Here is a 15,714-nt window from a genome sequence, read left to right as displayed (position 1 = left end):
GTCACCAAACTTTTTAAGTTCTCACAATAATGTCGCGACACTGAGGGAAAAAAAGTATTTATTTTGACAATTATCAGAAAGACACATATTCTATATAATATTCCTTTAATTTAACTTAACAACAGACACGTTGTAATATATATAAGCATACGGTTTTAGAAAATGTAACTGTACAGGCTTCCTCGCAGATCAGTGACTTCATCGGTGACCAGCCACTGAATATTCAATGAAAAGCAATGGGACTTCTCGGTTTACGACAGAGTGTGGGAACGGTGGGTAAGATGGCGGCGCTGAAGGAGGAGCAGTGCTACGGACTGTCCTGTGGAAGAGTGAGCAACGGCAGTAATGTCACCGTCTTTCACGTTAAACTCACTGACAGCGCGCTGAGGGCGCTTGAAGGCTTTCAGAGCAGCAAGGTAATTTTGTTCTTTGTAGCAGCGTGCCATTCTGGTTCGGGTCTGAACTCTTTTCCTGTCGGCATTGACAGACACAGAAGCAGGCAGGCAGGCAGAGGGAGGTCAGTCACCGCTCTGTCTGCCGCTGCCTTCAAAGCTGGAACACACACTGCAGCCTGGTTTATAAAGTCTGTCTTGTTTTGAGTTGGAAATGTTGTAGCGAGGCTATTTTATTTAATTTTTTTTTTAAACTTCACTCGTCTCGCATTTATCAAGCTCGCTGCTTCTCAACACAGAGCCTCAATGGTTATTTCATTGGATTAAGGTGTTTGGTTTGGTTTGCGCAACAGTTTTAACTTAATTCGCCCCAACATGAGTTGGGAATTAATTTGACAACGAGGGGAGAATGTAGGCTGTCATGTGTCGATGCTTCCAGAAACTTTGTTGGGCTGCAAATAAATGTTTGGCAGACCTTTGCTAGCAGAACTAGCCTGCGACTGCCTGGAAGCAGTGAGGGTTGGAGCTTTAAATCGCCTGTTCTGAACTAACGCCTTCTTATAAAGTAGTGTAAGGGGAAAGTGTGAATTGGGTTGACTGTCAAATGACGACGCCGTGAATAATTATGAGAGAACAGCCAGCATTCATGCGAGAAGCGTCTATTTCATTTCCCAACCCCCTCAGTTCCAGTAAATGCTCACGTACTCATCACAGCCTAAAAATTGCGTCAAACTTAAAAAAAAAAAAAATTCTGATTTTACTTTATTTTGTTTTATACGTATCAACATTGGCTTTCAAATAATCTACAGCCATTGCGCTACAGCTTCTTCTTGCTCGCTGGACTTTCTGTGCCCAGAGCTTTAAGTCTGTTTGTGGCCATCTAATGTTTCAGCTTCTATAAATATTTGACAGGGAAAACCTGACAGGGCAGGAGGAAAGGGCCTTATTTCCAGCTCCAGTGGCTGTCTACAGCAAGACTGCAGCTGATAAACCAAAACAAATAAACTGGGACAGGTAAACTGGGTGTTAGAAAGAGGGGTTCTCTCTCAATTGCATTACACAAGTATTTGCGTTCGCCATGAATGTTCAACTTTATTTTTCTTTGGAGATACAGAGAACCATTTTACATCTGAAACAGAAACTTTTGTTCTCTTTAGCTCTGGTTTGTTGCCTGTAGAACACAATGTAATTGTTAGTTGTTGTTTTTTTTTAATTAATTGTACTTCAATCAAGTTAAAATCTACTTTACCCAGAAACAAGCTTCCACACACACATACCTGCAGTGACATCACATTTGGCAACTAGCAGGTCAGAGTTCTTATTTATATTTATTTGGATGGTTTTGAATAACGTTACTCATTCAAATGATCTGAGCTTTGTAAGTTCATTCAGGTCATGTAAGAACAGACCGTAGAGTTTCAGGAACATTTGGCTACAGTGAAGCACATGGAAGCAGTTTGTGGAAAGGATAAGGGAAATCTAGAATGGTCAGATTTCACTTGTAGAACAGCCTGTACCAGAGGGTGACAACATCCACAATTCAAAGAGCCATTTTTCCCCCTTCTCAAACTAAATTACACATAATCCTTCAAACAAACCTACTATTTGTTTATTTGTTTTGCTTTTTATGGTTAAGTTATCAAAATTGTATGTCAATTTTTCAGGTTTTAGAGCAGAGAAAATCCATTAAGCCATTATAGCAAGAGAATGAATACATTCTAACAGCAAAACATATTTAAACATGGCGACAAAAGGCACACCATGTACATTTAGAAACACTGTTCAGTTCTATTTGCTCTGGGAGCAAAGTTATAAAGAGCTACTGTGGAGGAACTTGAGAGCTGCATGTGGCTCCAGAGCTGCAGGTTGCAGACCCCAGCAATCATCATTCTAGTCAACAGTGGCGGCCGGTGAGAAAAAAATCTTGCTGTGCCAGTACATTTTTCCTTCATAGTTCCTAATGATTCAAACTACTGGTACTGGAAAATAACTATAGCTCCACAACAATATAGCATTCTTCATGTACTTCAAAATAACACGAAGAGTCAGTTGAGCTAAAAGTAAAAGGTCTGGTTAGGTAGCTAGCAAAATATACAGTATTTAAGTATTAAATCAGTGACAACGGTCAACACCGAGTCCGACTCAAAACTGTGAAAAATACCAAACTACTCTATGACTGCCTAGAAGTTTAACTCTGAAACAACAGGCTAAATTCTGTTGAAATTGAACTTTTGAGTATAAATTAATGACAGCAGTATGAGATGAAATAATCATGACTACAAACATAAAATTAACCGAGAAATCAGTGGGACTTTACCAGGCACCACTTCTGTGGTGCAGGAGGGAAATTCACAGTTGAATACTCAGTTGGTAGAAATGTTGTGTAAGTAATTCAGATTATTTTTAACCACACGCTATTAAGGAAAACTGGTGTTGCTAATACAATATTTTAATCATGTATATAGATAATTATTTTTTACATTTTAATTTTTCCCCCTTCCACGTTTGGAAGGGCGGCGCCCCCTATGGTCCAGTCGCCACTGCTAGCCAACGTCGGAGGGAAGAAGTGGGGAAAGAAATGCCACTGCTGTGCAGTCAGAAAGAGGGAAGTTATTCATGTCATAGTTTGGACTGCATGTATTAAAACTGTTAATGGCAAATACAATTTAGGAAAGACTCAAACTGAGATATAGGGCTTCAAGATATTGGGGAAAACGTTCATATGTGATGAAGATGGCCATTAAAATAAATTCACTTTTTGCTCACTACACTTTCTTTTTTAATAATTACAAAGTTTCCGCCATTCTACCTGAACTTTAGCATCTTACAGCCTACCAAATCTTTCACCCAAACCTTTCTTTGCAATTGAAATATTTACTACATCTATGATTGTGATGGCATGTAAATCAGAGATGTTGGTTCCTATCTGTGTTGCTGATTATTCTAGTTATTGGAGTGTTCCTTCTTGCAGGTATTTATCACAGGTTATCTTCAAGTCCTACATTAGGTGCAAACTTGACTGGATATTGTTATTGCTGATGTAGTCACCTGTATTGGTTTGACGGTAACCTCTCCGAGGCTTGTGTGTCAGTTTAAGCAGCTACACCTCGGTTTGTTATCGTCTGGCGTGACTGTTGAAGATGGCATTCATCAGTACAGACACACAAGTTTGTCAGCTGTTTAACTTTGTGCAGCTGACAGGAGAATATTACACCATAGATGAAAGGGACTGATAAACTGGAGAGACGGACTCGGCAGTGACGAACCTGTTTGCAGTTTTCATCCTAAGCAGATAAGCAGACTTGCAGCCACCGTGGCCAAGTTCATTATAGGTTAACCGTGTCTTTATGCTTTTCCCACTTATTACACTTAAAACGCTTACTCGGGTTTATTGGATGGAGTCTACCGCATAATCAAATGGGTTCATGAAGGACTTATTTTGTTAGGAGTGCTTTAAACATTGGCAGGGAAATGAGCACACACAAGATCACCTGGAGAACGAAGGATTATGGTTGAGTCACTCTTTTCTTTTGGGTATGAGGAGTGTCTTTGGTTTAGGAGATCTCAGTTTGTATTCCAGATGAATTTAAATGACAATTATAGACAATGGGAAAATTCATGCAAATAAGTTATTGTTTTAAAATATGTAAGTTTCATATGGGTATACATAGCTGCACTACAATTTGCCTATTTCATTTAAAACAAATATGCATAATTAAAGGTTATAAAGGAGAGCTTGAAATGCTTTTGAAGAATAAACTTATAGTATTGCATGACAAACCAACAGCATCGTAGGATTTGCCTTTATGCTTAGCTGAACATCAATAACGACCAACTTAATCACCTTGCTTAGACAGAGGCTACATGCAATCTAAGTAAAATTAATCTCATGTTTCTTTGCAACACCCTAGACTTCAGCCTCAATTGTTTCACTGTGACTCAGACATTTTTTTTTTTCCTAAAGTATTTGCACGCCTTTAGCTTCGTCATAACCCGAACGCTGGCTGGTACCCAGCTGCAGCAGCGGGTTGGACAAGGTAGAGAGTTAAACTCTTAATTGCATCACTGTCCTGTGACTAAATATATCGTGTAGACACTTGACGGAACAAGACATTGTATTTTTTTTTTTTCCTTTCAGATATTTTCAGCTTATGCCTATTTAAGCTAGCAAAATGCTGGCTCAGGTGCAGAGCTTGTGCAGTTTGCTTATTGGCTTCAGAGTATTTCTCATGTTGTTTCTGGATGTTGCGCAACATCCACCCAGCAGCCATGGCGCTGTCTGTGTAATGAGTGCTTCCTGTAAGAGACATGACTATCAGCTGGGTTTCTCTCTCTGCACATTTCAGGACAAAGTTAACCGGAGCTCCTGCTGTGGGACTTGGAGCCCAACACTCACTCTTCCTTTTAATCATGTTTGTATTTTTTTTTTCTTTCCTTTAACCGGGTGTGACGCAAGTGAGGAAATGAGTAATTCTGCTACCAGCGTCATCCAGAACGGTTTCTAGAGAGCGGATGAGTTTTTAATAACGCCTTTGGAAAGCCGTTGTCGATTATATTGAGAGACAAAGTGTGATTCAGCAGTGCTCAAGATTACTTTTTCTCTTTTTTTGCTATAAAGAAGCTAAATATCAACTGGCATTTGCAAGTTTTTCAAAGCTAAATTATTTCCTAATTACTGGAATTGTCATGTTGCGGCCTGGAATATGTGATCTGGTTGACATGTTTCTTCATCCTTTCATACAGAAAATGTATTTCTGCCAAATTGTGTCAGCAATTGAGTGTAGAAAATGTCAAACTGAAAACCACTGACCCCTGTTGAAGTGTACACAAGCAAAAACAAGCAAACCTTCTCCCAGTGTTTAGGCAATACACATGTTTGGTCAACACAAATAACTGTGTGAAGTAAGGCTTAGATTAATTTTGTCAAACTATCAATTATATATATACGAAGCCAAACTTGTGCGTCTACGGTGAATTGGTGACAGACTCCTGACCTTAATATTGATATTTTAGACTGTTGTTTGATGTTCCGAATCTACTTTTGATTAATGTTTTGACTGAAGTTTTCAGCAGTTTGCTGTAACTATAACAAAGTTGATGACAGGGTATTGCACTGTTTAAAAAATCAAACCTTTATAAATGGATGAGATGAAAATTTGACCGTGCGATTAATCAAGTTTTGATTCATGAAAGTGAGAAGTAAAGGGTAATTCTATGCTAAAATAAAGTTTGCCTCGAGACAAGCATGGTTCTTAAGCATAAAAAAAATGCAGTGTTTAAACAAGGATATAGTTAATTCAGATGTGTTCGACAGCAGCTCTGCAGACTTTCTGTCCTTTTGATAATTTTGCTGAATATTTTCTTTAGCAATTAACTACAGCAGCAGGGAAGGATTGTTTAATTTCTTCACCATTTAGTAGATTGAACTGTTATCTGAAACATTTTTTTTGCATTATGAAGTATTTTGAAGCTAATATGTAAACGGATAGTGTAAACTTGAGTGTTCCTGGAGGCTTACCATTTATTTCACTGTTGCAGCTTCAGGAGCTTCATTGACCTTTTTTAAGTTGATCTCTAACATCAGTGTTGTAACATTAGCACAACTAGCATATGGGATCTTTTTGCATTTCCTCTTTTCCTGTCTGTCTGCTTCGTGGGGAAAGAACCTCCAAACAACAACACCGTGTTAGGCTTGTCGGCTAAGGAGGGTCACACACGTTTTTCTTTTTTATTCTGGGTTATGACTTCCAGAGGATTTGGATGTCTTGTTGCAAAGCTGCTGTCTGAGGAAATGCGACAATTTGGGGAAATAATAAATTTATTGATTTATATGGATTTTGATGCAATGAGTTTCTTTGGATGACTCCTTTTTTAGGTATCGATTTGATCAAGATATCAATTATTTTTGATAACCCTTATTCATTGCTGTGTGTGAATTTATTTATTTATTAGAAAAGAACAGATCACGGAGTATTGGTGATGTTTCAAATGGAACTCTGGCATTAATGCAGTAAGGCCATGACTAATAGGGATACTTGGCGCCTCCACAGATGTTTGGTACATTAAATAAATGCATTTTTGGTGCAAATATTTTGTGTCGAAACCTAAATAATCAGATCTTATTACTGATTAAAAAACAAATTCTTGTGGCAAGCTATGGGCCTGGGCATCCATGTCCTTCCTCAACCCTCATGAGATCGGAGGGAAGTAATGGATCTGGATTTTGTTGCCCAACTTTGGTTGTTCTGCCAGCACCATGGTTATTTAAGGAATGCTTATTCCTCCATCTCAGCAGATCACAGGTCAGTGCCAGGGATGGCTGTAATGACTAAAGCCAAATATGACTCACTGAATGTCATGGTGTTACTCTGTCCTGTGACGGGGTTACTACAAGTGACCATGTCAACACAGTGTCACAGCAGACTGCCTGACTTGTTGTGTCTTTTGGCAATACGTGTGTGTGGAAGCACGTATTGCTTTTGAACAAGCAGCTAGTGAAGCAATTTGGAGCTTTGTATGACTGTAACCTTCAGTTGAAAATTGTTTTATTAACCCTAAGAGATTGCATAAAATTAAACAAAATTTGGCAAAACTTGATGGAATCCCCTCTAACATGGTGCTCGATTTTCTCTGCTTTTTTCAAATCTGTAGGGGAGTCCCTGTAAGTAAAAAAAACAACTAATTGTGACTGTTTTCAAGCTTATGACATACTTTTTAGGTCCATAGAGAACCTATACTCCATCCTGTTTTCACACATTTTGTCAGCAAATGTGTCACAGTATTCTTATGAAGACATTCAGTAAGTGTAAATAATGCTTACAATACTGGATTCCTTATATTTTCAAGGTTTTTTGTTTGTTTGTTTTTTTTAAATGCTTTTTGAGGTTGAGGACAGCTATATAAAAGCAGGTTGATGCACTGCTATATCCATTAATCTGTGTTATATCATTATACCCAGCTAGGCCTATGTTGTAAAGAATTTCCTGTCATATGATTGTAAATATGTTTTTATGAAATAAAGGCCCTGCAAAAGTGAACAGAATGTCATAAGTATTAAATAGTCTACATTAGTGTGTTTAATACTTGTTCTTGAATAGCGCTTGACTCACAACACTAATGCACTCTGCAATTTCACATTTATTGTTAAATTCTACTTTTTGTCCCAGCAAATCTCTCTGTTTCTGCAACAGAAGGGAGTAATTTGTTTCTTTTAGAGGAACATCTGACTAGGGAACTCGCTTCTTGCTCCTAACGATATTTGCATGTGGAGGGGTTTGTAGAAATCATCGATTAAAGTTGAATTTATGCGTGCTGCTGCTTTTGTATTGTCTTGCGACAAAAACGGCAGCTTGGAGTTTGCTGGCAGGAGGTGTTTTCTTTTGTTCCAGCTGCACAGGTACAGTCTCCGTTTGTCTGAGGTTGTTGTTTATGTTGCAAGTGGCTCTTGCCAAACAGGAATAGAAGCAGCGAGTCCGACAGCCCCTTTGTTCTAAGAAGCACAAAAAACTGCTGAGTGCAACAAGAGGATGAATATTTAGGGGAAAATGTTGTAGAACTTTTCAGAAGCTGAAAATGACACGGTTAAGGTCAAATGTGTTCGGAGTTGTATAGACCAATGCAAATCCTCAAGACTGTTCTTCTGCTACCACTTGTTTAATAAAAGCGTGTTTTCTATGTTGCAACAGTATTAAAGCCATTACTACTCATGCTGATTACAGAACATGTTACACACCAGCCTAACCATTTTATACCACTCGTCTCTTCCTTTAAATCAGTGTTCTCAAGCTGCAGTCCTCGAGGGCTGGAGTCCTCAACTTTTAAATGTGACCCTTGTCCCACACACTTGAATCAAACTGTCCAATTGTCTCACCAGCATGCAGTGAAGCTCTACAGAGCTCTGCTAATGAGCTAATATTGGAGCCAGGTGTGCTGAAATGGACATCTAAAGTCAAAGGACTCTGGCTCTTGAGAAATGCAGTTTAAGACCCCTGCTTTACCAAACATTTTATTAGGTACATCTACTATAGTGACAAAAGTTATGTATTTTCCAGGCACACAGTGCGGTTTTATAGAACAATCAAATAGCTAGGTTACCTTCAATTAATATGAAAATGTTGTATCGAAAACAACTCATAAGTAAACTGACGTAGCTTCATAACAATATGACGCTTTGAAATTGGTGTCAGTCTCTTTAAGATCCTCCTACCCTTTCCGATATTCTAGCTGCAGCACGTCATCACAATTCTTCTCCATTGATGACGTTTACAGCTGTTCTTAAGTGTGTTGTAAGGGTTTGCTAATTGCTGCTGGTACAGCTGTGTGGGCGTGGTGCTGGGAGCTCGACTGGAGACTAAAGATCCAAGTTGGGGTGAATGGGTGGCGCGTCGTACGAATAAGTGTTAAGATACCTTTGAATGTCTACCATGGGAAAGTATCCAGAATACCTTCTCTGAATGCACAACACTGGTACCAGTCAGATATTGTTTATGCACCACATCCTACCCAAGTAATTGATGCTGACTGTGATCATCCCTTTTAAGACCGCAATGTACCCATTGTCTGACTGTGGCTTCCAGTAGGATAATGCACCAGGTCATTAAGATCACATCTTCTCAAACTGCTTTTTTGAACATGACAGGAAGGTCGCTGTACTTAAACGACCTACACTCTCACCAGATCTCAGTTCAACAGAGCATTTTTGAGGATGTGATGTAATCAGAGTTGAGCAACGTGGACAAATCTGCAGCAACTGCATGAGGCTCTTTTGCCAAAATCAACCAGAATCCCTAAGAGAGCATTTTTAACTCCCAGTTGAATCTATGCACCTTAAAAACAAGAAGTTTAAATGCAAAATGGGTGCCAAAGTAGTACAAACATGGTATTCCTAGTAAAGTGGCAAAATAATGTATGATGCTGTTTATGTTAAGTTTTCTGGTGTATCCTGTTAAAATATACTTGTTTTTTCTCTTTTTTCACCTTTCAATATATATATTTTCAAAGCATCACCCGTTTCCTTAAAAAAAAAAGTGCTTAGAACTGTAAAAATAATAAAAAATCTGTCTGCTTTTTGATAATTACCTTGTTTGTTTGTAAATGTCACTTGAAGCAGCTTGTGAGGTGTGTGTCATGTGCGACATAAACTGATCTTACTCTTACAGCGAACAAAGGGTGCATACATCTTAAAGTAATGCTTCCATTTGAAGCACAAGATCAAACGTACTGATGCATTCATCGGTAAAAGACATGAAAAGCTTCAAAGGATGTCTTCATAGTGTCGAAGAGCCAGCTCCTGTAAAAGCACCAATAACTGGGTCCAATAAAGCCAACATCTGTTACTTGGGCTCATAATCTCAGCTACGTTAAAGGACCAGAGCGGAAAGATATAATCAGCAATGATGAATGTACACTGAACATGTAGACGCTGTCATTTCATCCTTGTAGAGTGCAGACTGCTCCTTCCACTTCTTTAATCTTAGACAAGTTGAATATCTCAATGTGGCAACGACGCAAAACAAATACCTGATAATTTCAGTTCATATACCTATTTAGACCTGGCCATTCCTTTGCCTGTTTCCAATTAAAACATAAAAGGGACTTCCATAAATGTAATGATTTTTGGCTGTTTTTGTTTATTTGTTTGTTGTTGGGGTCTTAAGATTGAAGTCATTGTTTTTTCTCTACCATCGTTAAAGAAAAAACATTGAGGTTCAAGATTGTCTTTTTTTTTTTATCTGCTTTTCCAAAATAACGGGAATATGCAGTCAGAGAGCAAGTGTTGGTTAAATGGGCAACACATTTTAGACAGGGTTAGTTTCAGACCGGTGAGCTTGGCAGCAGAGAGGAGCCTTGTCAAGCTGATCCCCACTCTGTTGCTGGTTGGCTCTGACTGGGAGCATCCGCAGCCCTGATCGGTGATCAGGACCCAATCTCTGTCCCTAAGGTTAGCCCTGTGGGTGGAACATTCTGGGCTCAGGTCCCAGAGAATAGTGACATGTCAGCAGCCCATTGAAATGAACAGGCTGAGGGTAGCACTATGTTAGCAGTGTTACCAGAGTGGCGGGGGAGGTGGGGAGCCTGTTGGGTGGGGATTGCTAAAACCTGCAATGTTTAAAATTTCAGGAATAGTGAGGCGCTTTGTCAGTTTTGGTGCTCTGAGCGAGCACATTTCATGAGGAAATGAAACGGTCTCTTTCTGTAAAGCTTGTGAACTATAGCATTTATTCCTTTTTCCCCTTTGTTGTTTTTAGTCTGGGTGCCAGACAAAGTGGTTATGTGTCTTTTATAATGTCCAGCATGTACCACACAGCTGCCAATTAAACCTCCACTTAAATCTTAAGAGTTTCTGAAAATGTACACACATAGTTGCTAGTTTGACTTTATGCAGCCAATGCTTTAGGGTCTGTTCCTTGAGACACTTATTGTTGTGTCTTAGTGCATGTTTTCCTCCTTAAATAATTTTATTATTTCTAGCATTGAAATATTTCCTATGAAATAATTTTACTTTTAAGTTTTACTACTTTAAAGTAGGGCTGTGTAATATCAATTTTGCGATATACACTGCTCAAAAAAATAAAGGGAACACTTTATCATTTAAGTGAACACTGAAGTGTTCCCTTTATTTTTTTGAGCAGTATATATCTATTTTCTTTCCTAGAAAAAAATCGATATTCATCCGCAAGTATCGTAACATCCAACTGTCACTTTGCTCACTCACTGCTTGCTTCGCCGGGAGAGTGATTAGGTCATCAGGTTTGGAGTGATTCCTTATGATGTTAAGTGTCAAGGTTAAAAAGGTATCAAACTATTCAGAGCAGGGTACTTGGTGCACTTTATTTACTTTACAAATGCATGTAAGCTACAGTTTGTACTATTTCAATTAAAAGAAATGTCCTACAACAAAAAAACAGTGTCCAAATGTCCATGTCCAACCAGAGCCAGGTATTGTGTAGTTGGTGCTTTTAATCAGTTTTCAGTTAAATTAATTCATTCCAACTCTATAACAGTCACAAAATGTCACCAAAATCACTCTGTCCCTCTAAAATCTTTCAAAAAATTGCAAAAGTATATTGAATTGCATCGTTTGCTGAATATCGCAATATATATCGTATTGTGAGCAGAATATGGTGTATTGTGAGGTTATTGCATCACTACAGCCCTACTTTAAAGTAATATACTTATTCGTGTGTTTTGGTTGCTTCAACCTCTAAAATATCAGGTATTAAAGCAAACATGTTTTATAAAATATAATTTTTTAAATGATAAGTAACTTAAATGTATTGTGAAATTTGGTTTGTCTTACAGCTTTAAGCAGAGAATTACTAATGTTGAAATCAAGTGGGATAACTGTCCAGATATTTGTATGTTTTGTCAGGATGATGCAACAGAAAACGTTGGGCTTTTACTGTGAAGTTAAGTAATAACTGAGCTAGACATTGCATTGTCTAGAGGAACCTTATGACCTTTATGGTTGGGTGAAAAGTTTTGTAGTTGTTTCTAAAAAAAAAAAAAAAAAATTTAGAAGCCGTATTTGGTATAGATTGTGGAAGCCCATTTCTGAAAAAAAAATTAATTCCTCATAATTATGAGACTGTCTCTTATCACTTAGCTATGTCATTATCATGACATAAATATTTTATCCTCCAGATAAATTGTTTCTTATCCTGCTAAATATTTTTGCTGCATTTCATATAAACAATTCAATAACTGCCTGTATGCAAGAAACAAAGTCACATTTCAAACAATTATGTTCTTAACTCTAGACAGACTCTGGGTTTCCCCAAGTGTATTATTAGTCACCAGGTTTTCCATTTTTAACACAGAAACAGAGTGAACTGCTCTATCACTTGTACCACTGGGCTTAGCGGGTTTTCTGGGGGAAACCCTGCAGAATATCAGACTTTTATTTACTGTGGTTGTTATCCCCATACAGACCAAATGACATGTTTATTGGCATTAGATTATGGCATTTATCTAGACTATCAGATCATAGAAAATGACAAACTGTTTGTCAAAGCAGATATGAAATGTTCCTGTGACTGATACAAATTGATGCTGTAAGCGCAAAACATCTCACGAAGAATGATTAAATTTATTACTTTGATAAAGTCTGGTATTGTACGACCAAAACTGCTAATGTACAAAATGGGGTCGCCCTCCTTGTCCTCTTAGTCGGAGGTCAATTGTTTTCTCATCTGCAACAAATAACTGCATATCTGTTTATGCTGCAAAATGGCTGGTCCCCAACTCTTTAGAAATGTCTTCCCTTCTGTCTAAAGGAACATCCAATAAGCTTTGGAACAACGCATATCAAACTAGTGCGAAGTTTAACCAGTTAATAAGGCGACCATGCCTTTGAGATGGGGAACATTGGAATTCGGATACAATCTTACTTTTAAATTCGTCACTTCATTATTTAACAAGCTAAGCCCAAATCTAAACTTGTGACTAGAGAAACAAAGTACAATCTATGACCCAGTGGACTGAAGGGCCACCTCTATCAGCCTTAAACTGAAAATATTTGCTCTGTATGACTTGACTATTATCTTGAGATTGTCTCCTTGTAAATTTGTTTCTAGTACATCAGTTCTTTTTTTTTTCTTCTATTTTTTTGTATGACTTGCATTGAGGTTTCTCCAGATCCCTCACAGGTTTTCAGTTTTTTTTAATTTTGGACTTTGACTAGACCACTGGAAAATGTTGATTCTTTATCTGATGGGCTACATTGGACTTGTTGCATGAGCCAGCGCTGGCGTAGCTTTAGATGGCCTTACCTTTGACCAGAAATTAATTGGCTGCATTCACAACTGGCCCTACACTGGAAGGTGCTGCAGTAACTGCAGAAGACTATTGGGCGACTGTTAAGAAGTTGATGTAAATTTGTGTAATAAATTTCCCTTATTGAATCGTTTAATTGAAAATATGATTTTTGAGATGTGGTCTGAGTTGAACATATTTTACAAGTCAAAATAAAACCTAAACTAATTTCTGTTTCTTTGTTGCAGGTCTTGTCACAACAGCCATTGATCAGATTTAATGGAAACCAAGGGGTAAGCAAACAATCTTTCACTACCTCAGCACAGCCATTCATGCACGTGTTGCAAAACCATCGTTTCTTTATTCAGTATTGCTCTGGAGGCATTACAGTTAACCTGCTGAATTTTTAAAAAATATATTTTTTAGTGCCAAAATGCATGTTTGAGCCTTTCTGAGATGCAGCTTAGTTTAAGATTTCATCATTTTGATGCCGACACACACACAGTGCTGTAAATTCATGTCCACCCACTCCCCAGTGTTTCATTTCTTAGAAAGCAAAGCAACAGAAGCTCACATTGTTTTCTTAAATTATTGCTTTACTGTTATTTGTTCTGTGTTATTGCCTACATTTTACTCTTTTTTTTTTAAAGCTGTAATTTTTCCTTTGGTTTGCAGGCCTAGCCATATTTATGGTCAATATTAAAAACTGCAACGTTAAAATGTACTAATCTATAATTGCAGTGCTATAACCTCAAACAGAAAGAGATTTTATCTTTAATTTGCATACTTTTGTTCAGTGTGAAAAAGAATCCCAGTATAAGAAATGATTTTTTTTAATATATATTTACTAGTAATACAGACCCAGTCTTCCCCTTTGCTTTCTTCTCCTCAGCTAAACTCGCATATTTCTGTTGGATTTAGGTCTGGGGACTGAGAAACAGGGGGGCTGCAGTTGCTGAGAAAAAGCAATAATTTAAGAAAATAATGCAAGCTTTTTTTGCTTTGCTTTCTAAGAAATCAAGGTTAACTTTTTATTTGGTGAACCATTTCCGCCTTGACTTAAATCATTATCCTGTGATGATCTTTATCCTAACCTATTTGACTTAGTCATTATATTAATGCATTCTTATGAGTATGGTTCCCCCACATCTTTAAAAAAAAACACCCGACCCCCATATATTAAAATTAATAGGTCATTTCTGTATTTTTCAGTTTGAGATTATTTGAGATGTTTTCCAGAGATGTTTTAAACCTTAATGGGGTTTCAAATCAAAGTGGCTAGAAGTTTGAACAATCAATGCTTTTTTTTCTATATATTTTTTAATTGTGTGACCATATATTTTTGCAACTTATGTTCTTTTCTCTGTTTTTGGTGAGTGGATATAAGGGCTGAAGGACGGGTCATCTTTGAGTTTTTTTTTTCCCCTTTTGGTCAGCATACTTGGCATACTCATGTTTCTGTCCATTATAGGAGTCATTGTAGGGCTCTGCGAAATTTGACCATGATGCATCCGTCTCTGGAGAAATGCTAGGATTCTCTGGATTGTCCTTTTTTTTTTTTTTTTTTTTTTAGTTTTGGAGCGGTTTTATTTGCCTGTGTGATACTTTCTATAGAAAAACAGTCTATTTTAACTCTCCAGGAAGAAATCTGAGTAGTTTTGCAGAGTTTTCACACAGTGAGAAAAATTATTGGCACGGAAGCGCAAAAAAAAAAAAAAAAGAAGCTAATTGTGCAGACTGAAAAGGGGAAATAATATTCATATAATTAAACCCTGAAGCAAGGATTATGTTCACTCAACACACATCTGCTTGCTTTGCCTCTTCTGCATTCAAAGCAGGTCAGTGAAAGCATAAAGTTGACTCACCGACAAGTGGTAATGGATGTATTAGACAGGGGTGTTTTATGTTGGTGTAATAATACATCTTTATTCCTGCAGCTGGCTGCTGCAAATGTGTCTCAAGAAAACTAACCGTGCAGTTGTGGAAGTATTTCTGTATTGTCTAGTAACGATATTCACAAAGAGACAAAACAAATGGTTAACGTGTGTGGGCGTGCTCAGTCCGACATGGGTTGTGGGTTTATTTGCTCTTCTGTTTTGCAAATGTTCAGGTTACTTTGACATGCTCTTGACTGGCACAGCTTGTGATTTCCTGTATCCAAACACTCTGCTGGCATTGCAGCCGCATCCTGAATATTGTAATATAGGCTTCTTGTGGTTCTCATTCCAAGAACTGCAGAAACTTCTAACATGTCCATACACGATGATGTTGCATATATGGAAAGGTATAAATTTACCCTGCTACATTTTACCTCCTGCACTGATTGGCCCACCCCGCACTATTACCTGCATAATTTGACTTTACCTTGACGTATGTCAGTAAGTGTGGTAATAGGAAATCTTTGAAGCGCAGGTAACATTTTCCGATTCATACATAAACAACTTGGTATGAGAATAATTGGCATGTTTGAAATCCATTCTCATGAGGATTTGTTGTTTTTAGACCTCTACATTCATTCCTTTACATTAGAATATAAATTTGGGATAGATGCAAAGAGAGCCTTTGGAGA

The 15,714-nt window shown here is 37.8% G+C and overlaps 1 protein-coding gene across 1 annotated transcript in view; it reads left to right on the top strand.

The window, feature by feature from the left end:
• The first annotated feature begins 207 nt into the window (after positions 1–207).
• Positions 208–15,714, top strand: part of ell (elongation factor RNA polymerase II) — a 38,999-nt gene continuing 23,492 nt past the window's right edge. Inside the window, exons 1-2 of the mRNA XM_008407112.2 lie at positions 208–416; positions 13,394–13,438. Of these exons, the coding sequence (XP_008405334.1) occupies positions 237–416; positions 13,394–13,438 (225 nt within the window). The 5' untranslated portion in view covers positions 208–236. The remainder of the gene's footprint in view (positions 417–13,393; positions 13,439–15,714) is intronic.

The sequence above is a fragment of the Poecilia reticulata genome, linkage group LG4 (assembly GCF_000633615.1).
Source record: "Poecilia reticulata strain Guanapo linkage group LG4, Guppy_female_1.0+MT, whole genome shotgun sequence".
NCBI lineage: Eukaryota > Metazoa > Chordata > Actinopteri > Cyprinodontiformes > Poeciliidae > Poecilia > Poecilia reticulata.
Note: the sequence above shows the minus strand (reverse complement) of the source record. Positions and strands in the feature narration are given on the sequence as shown.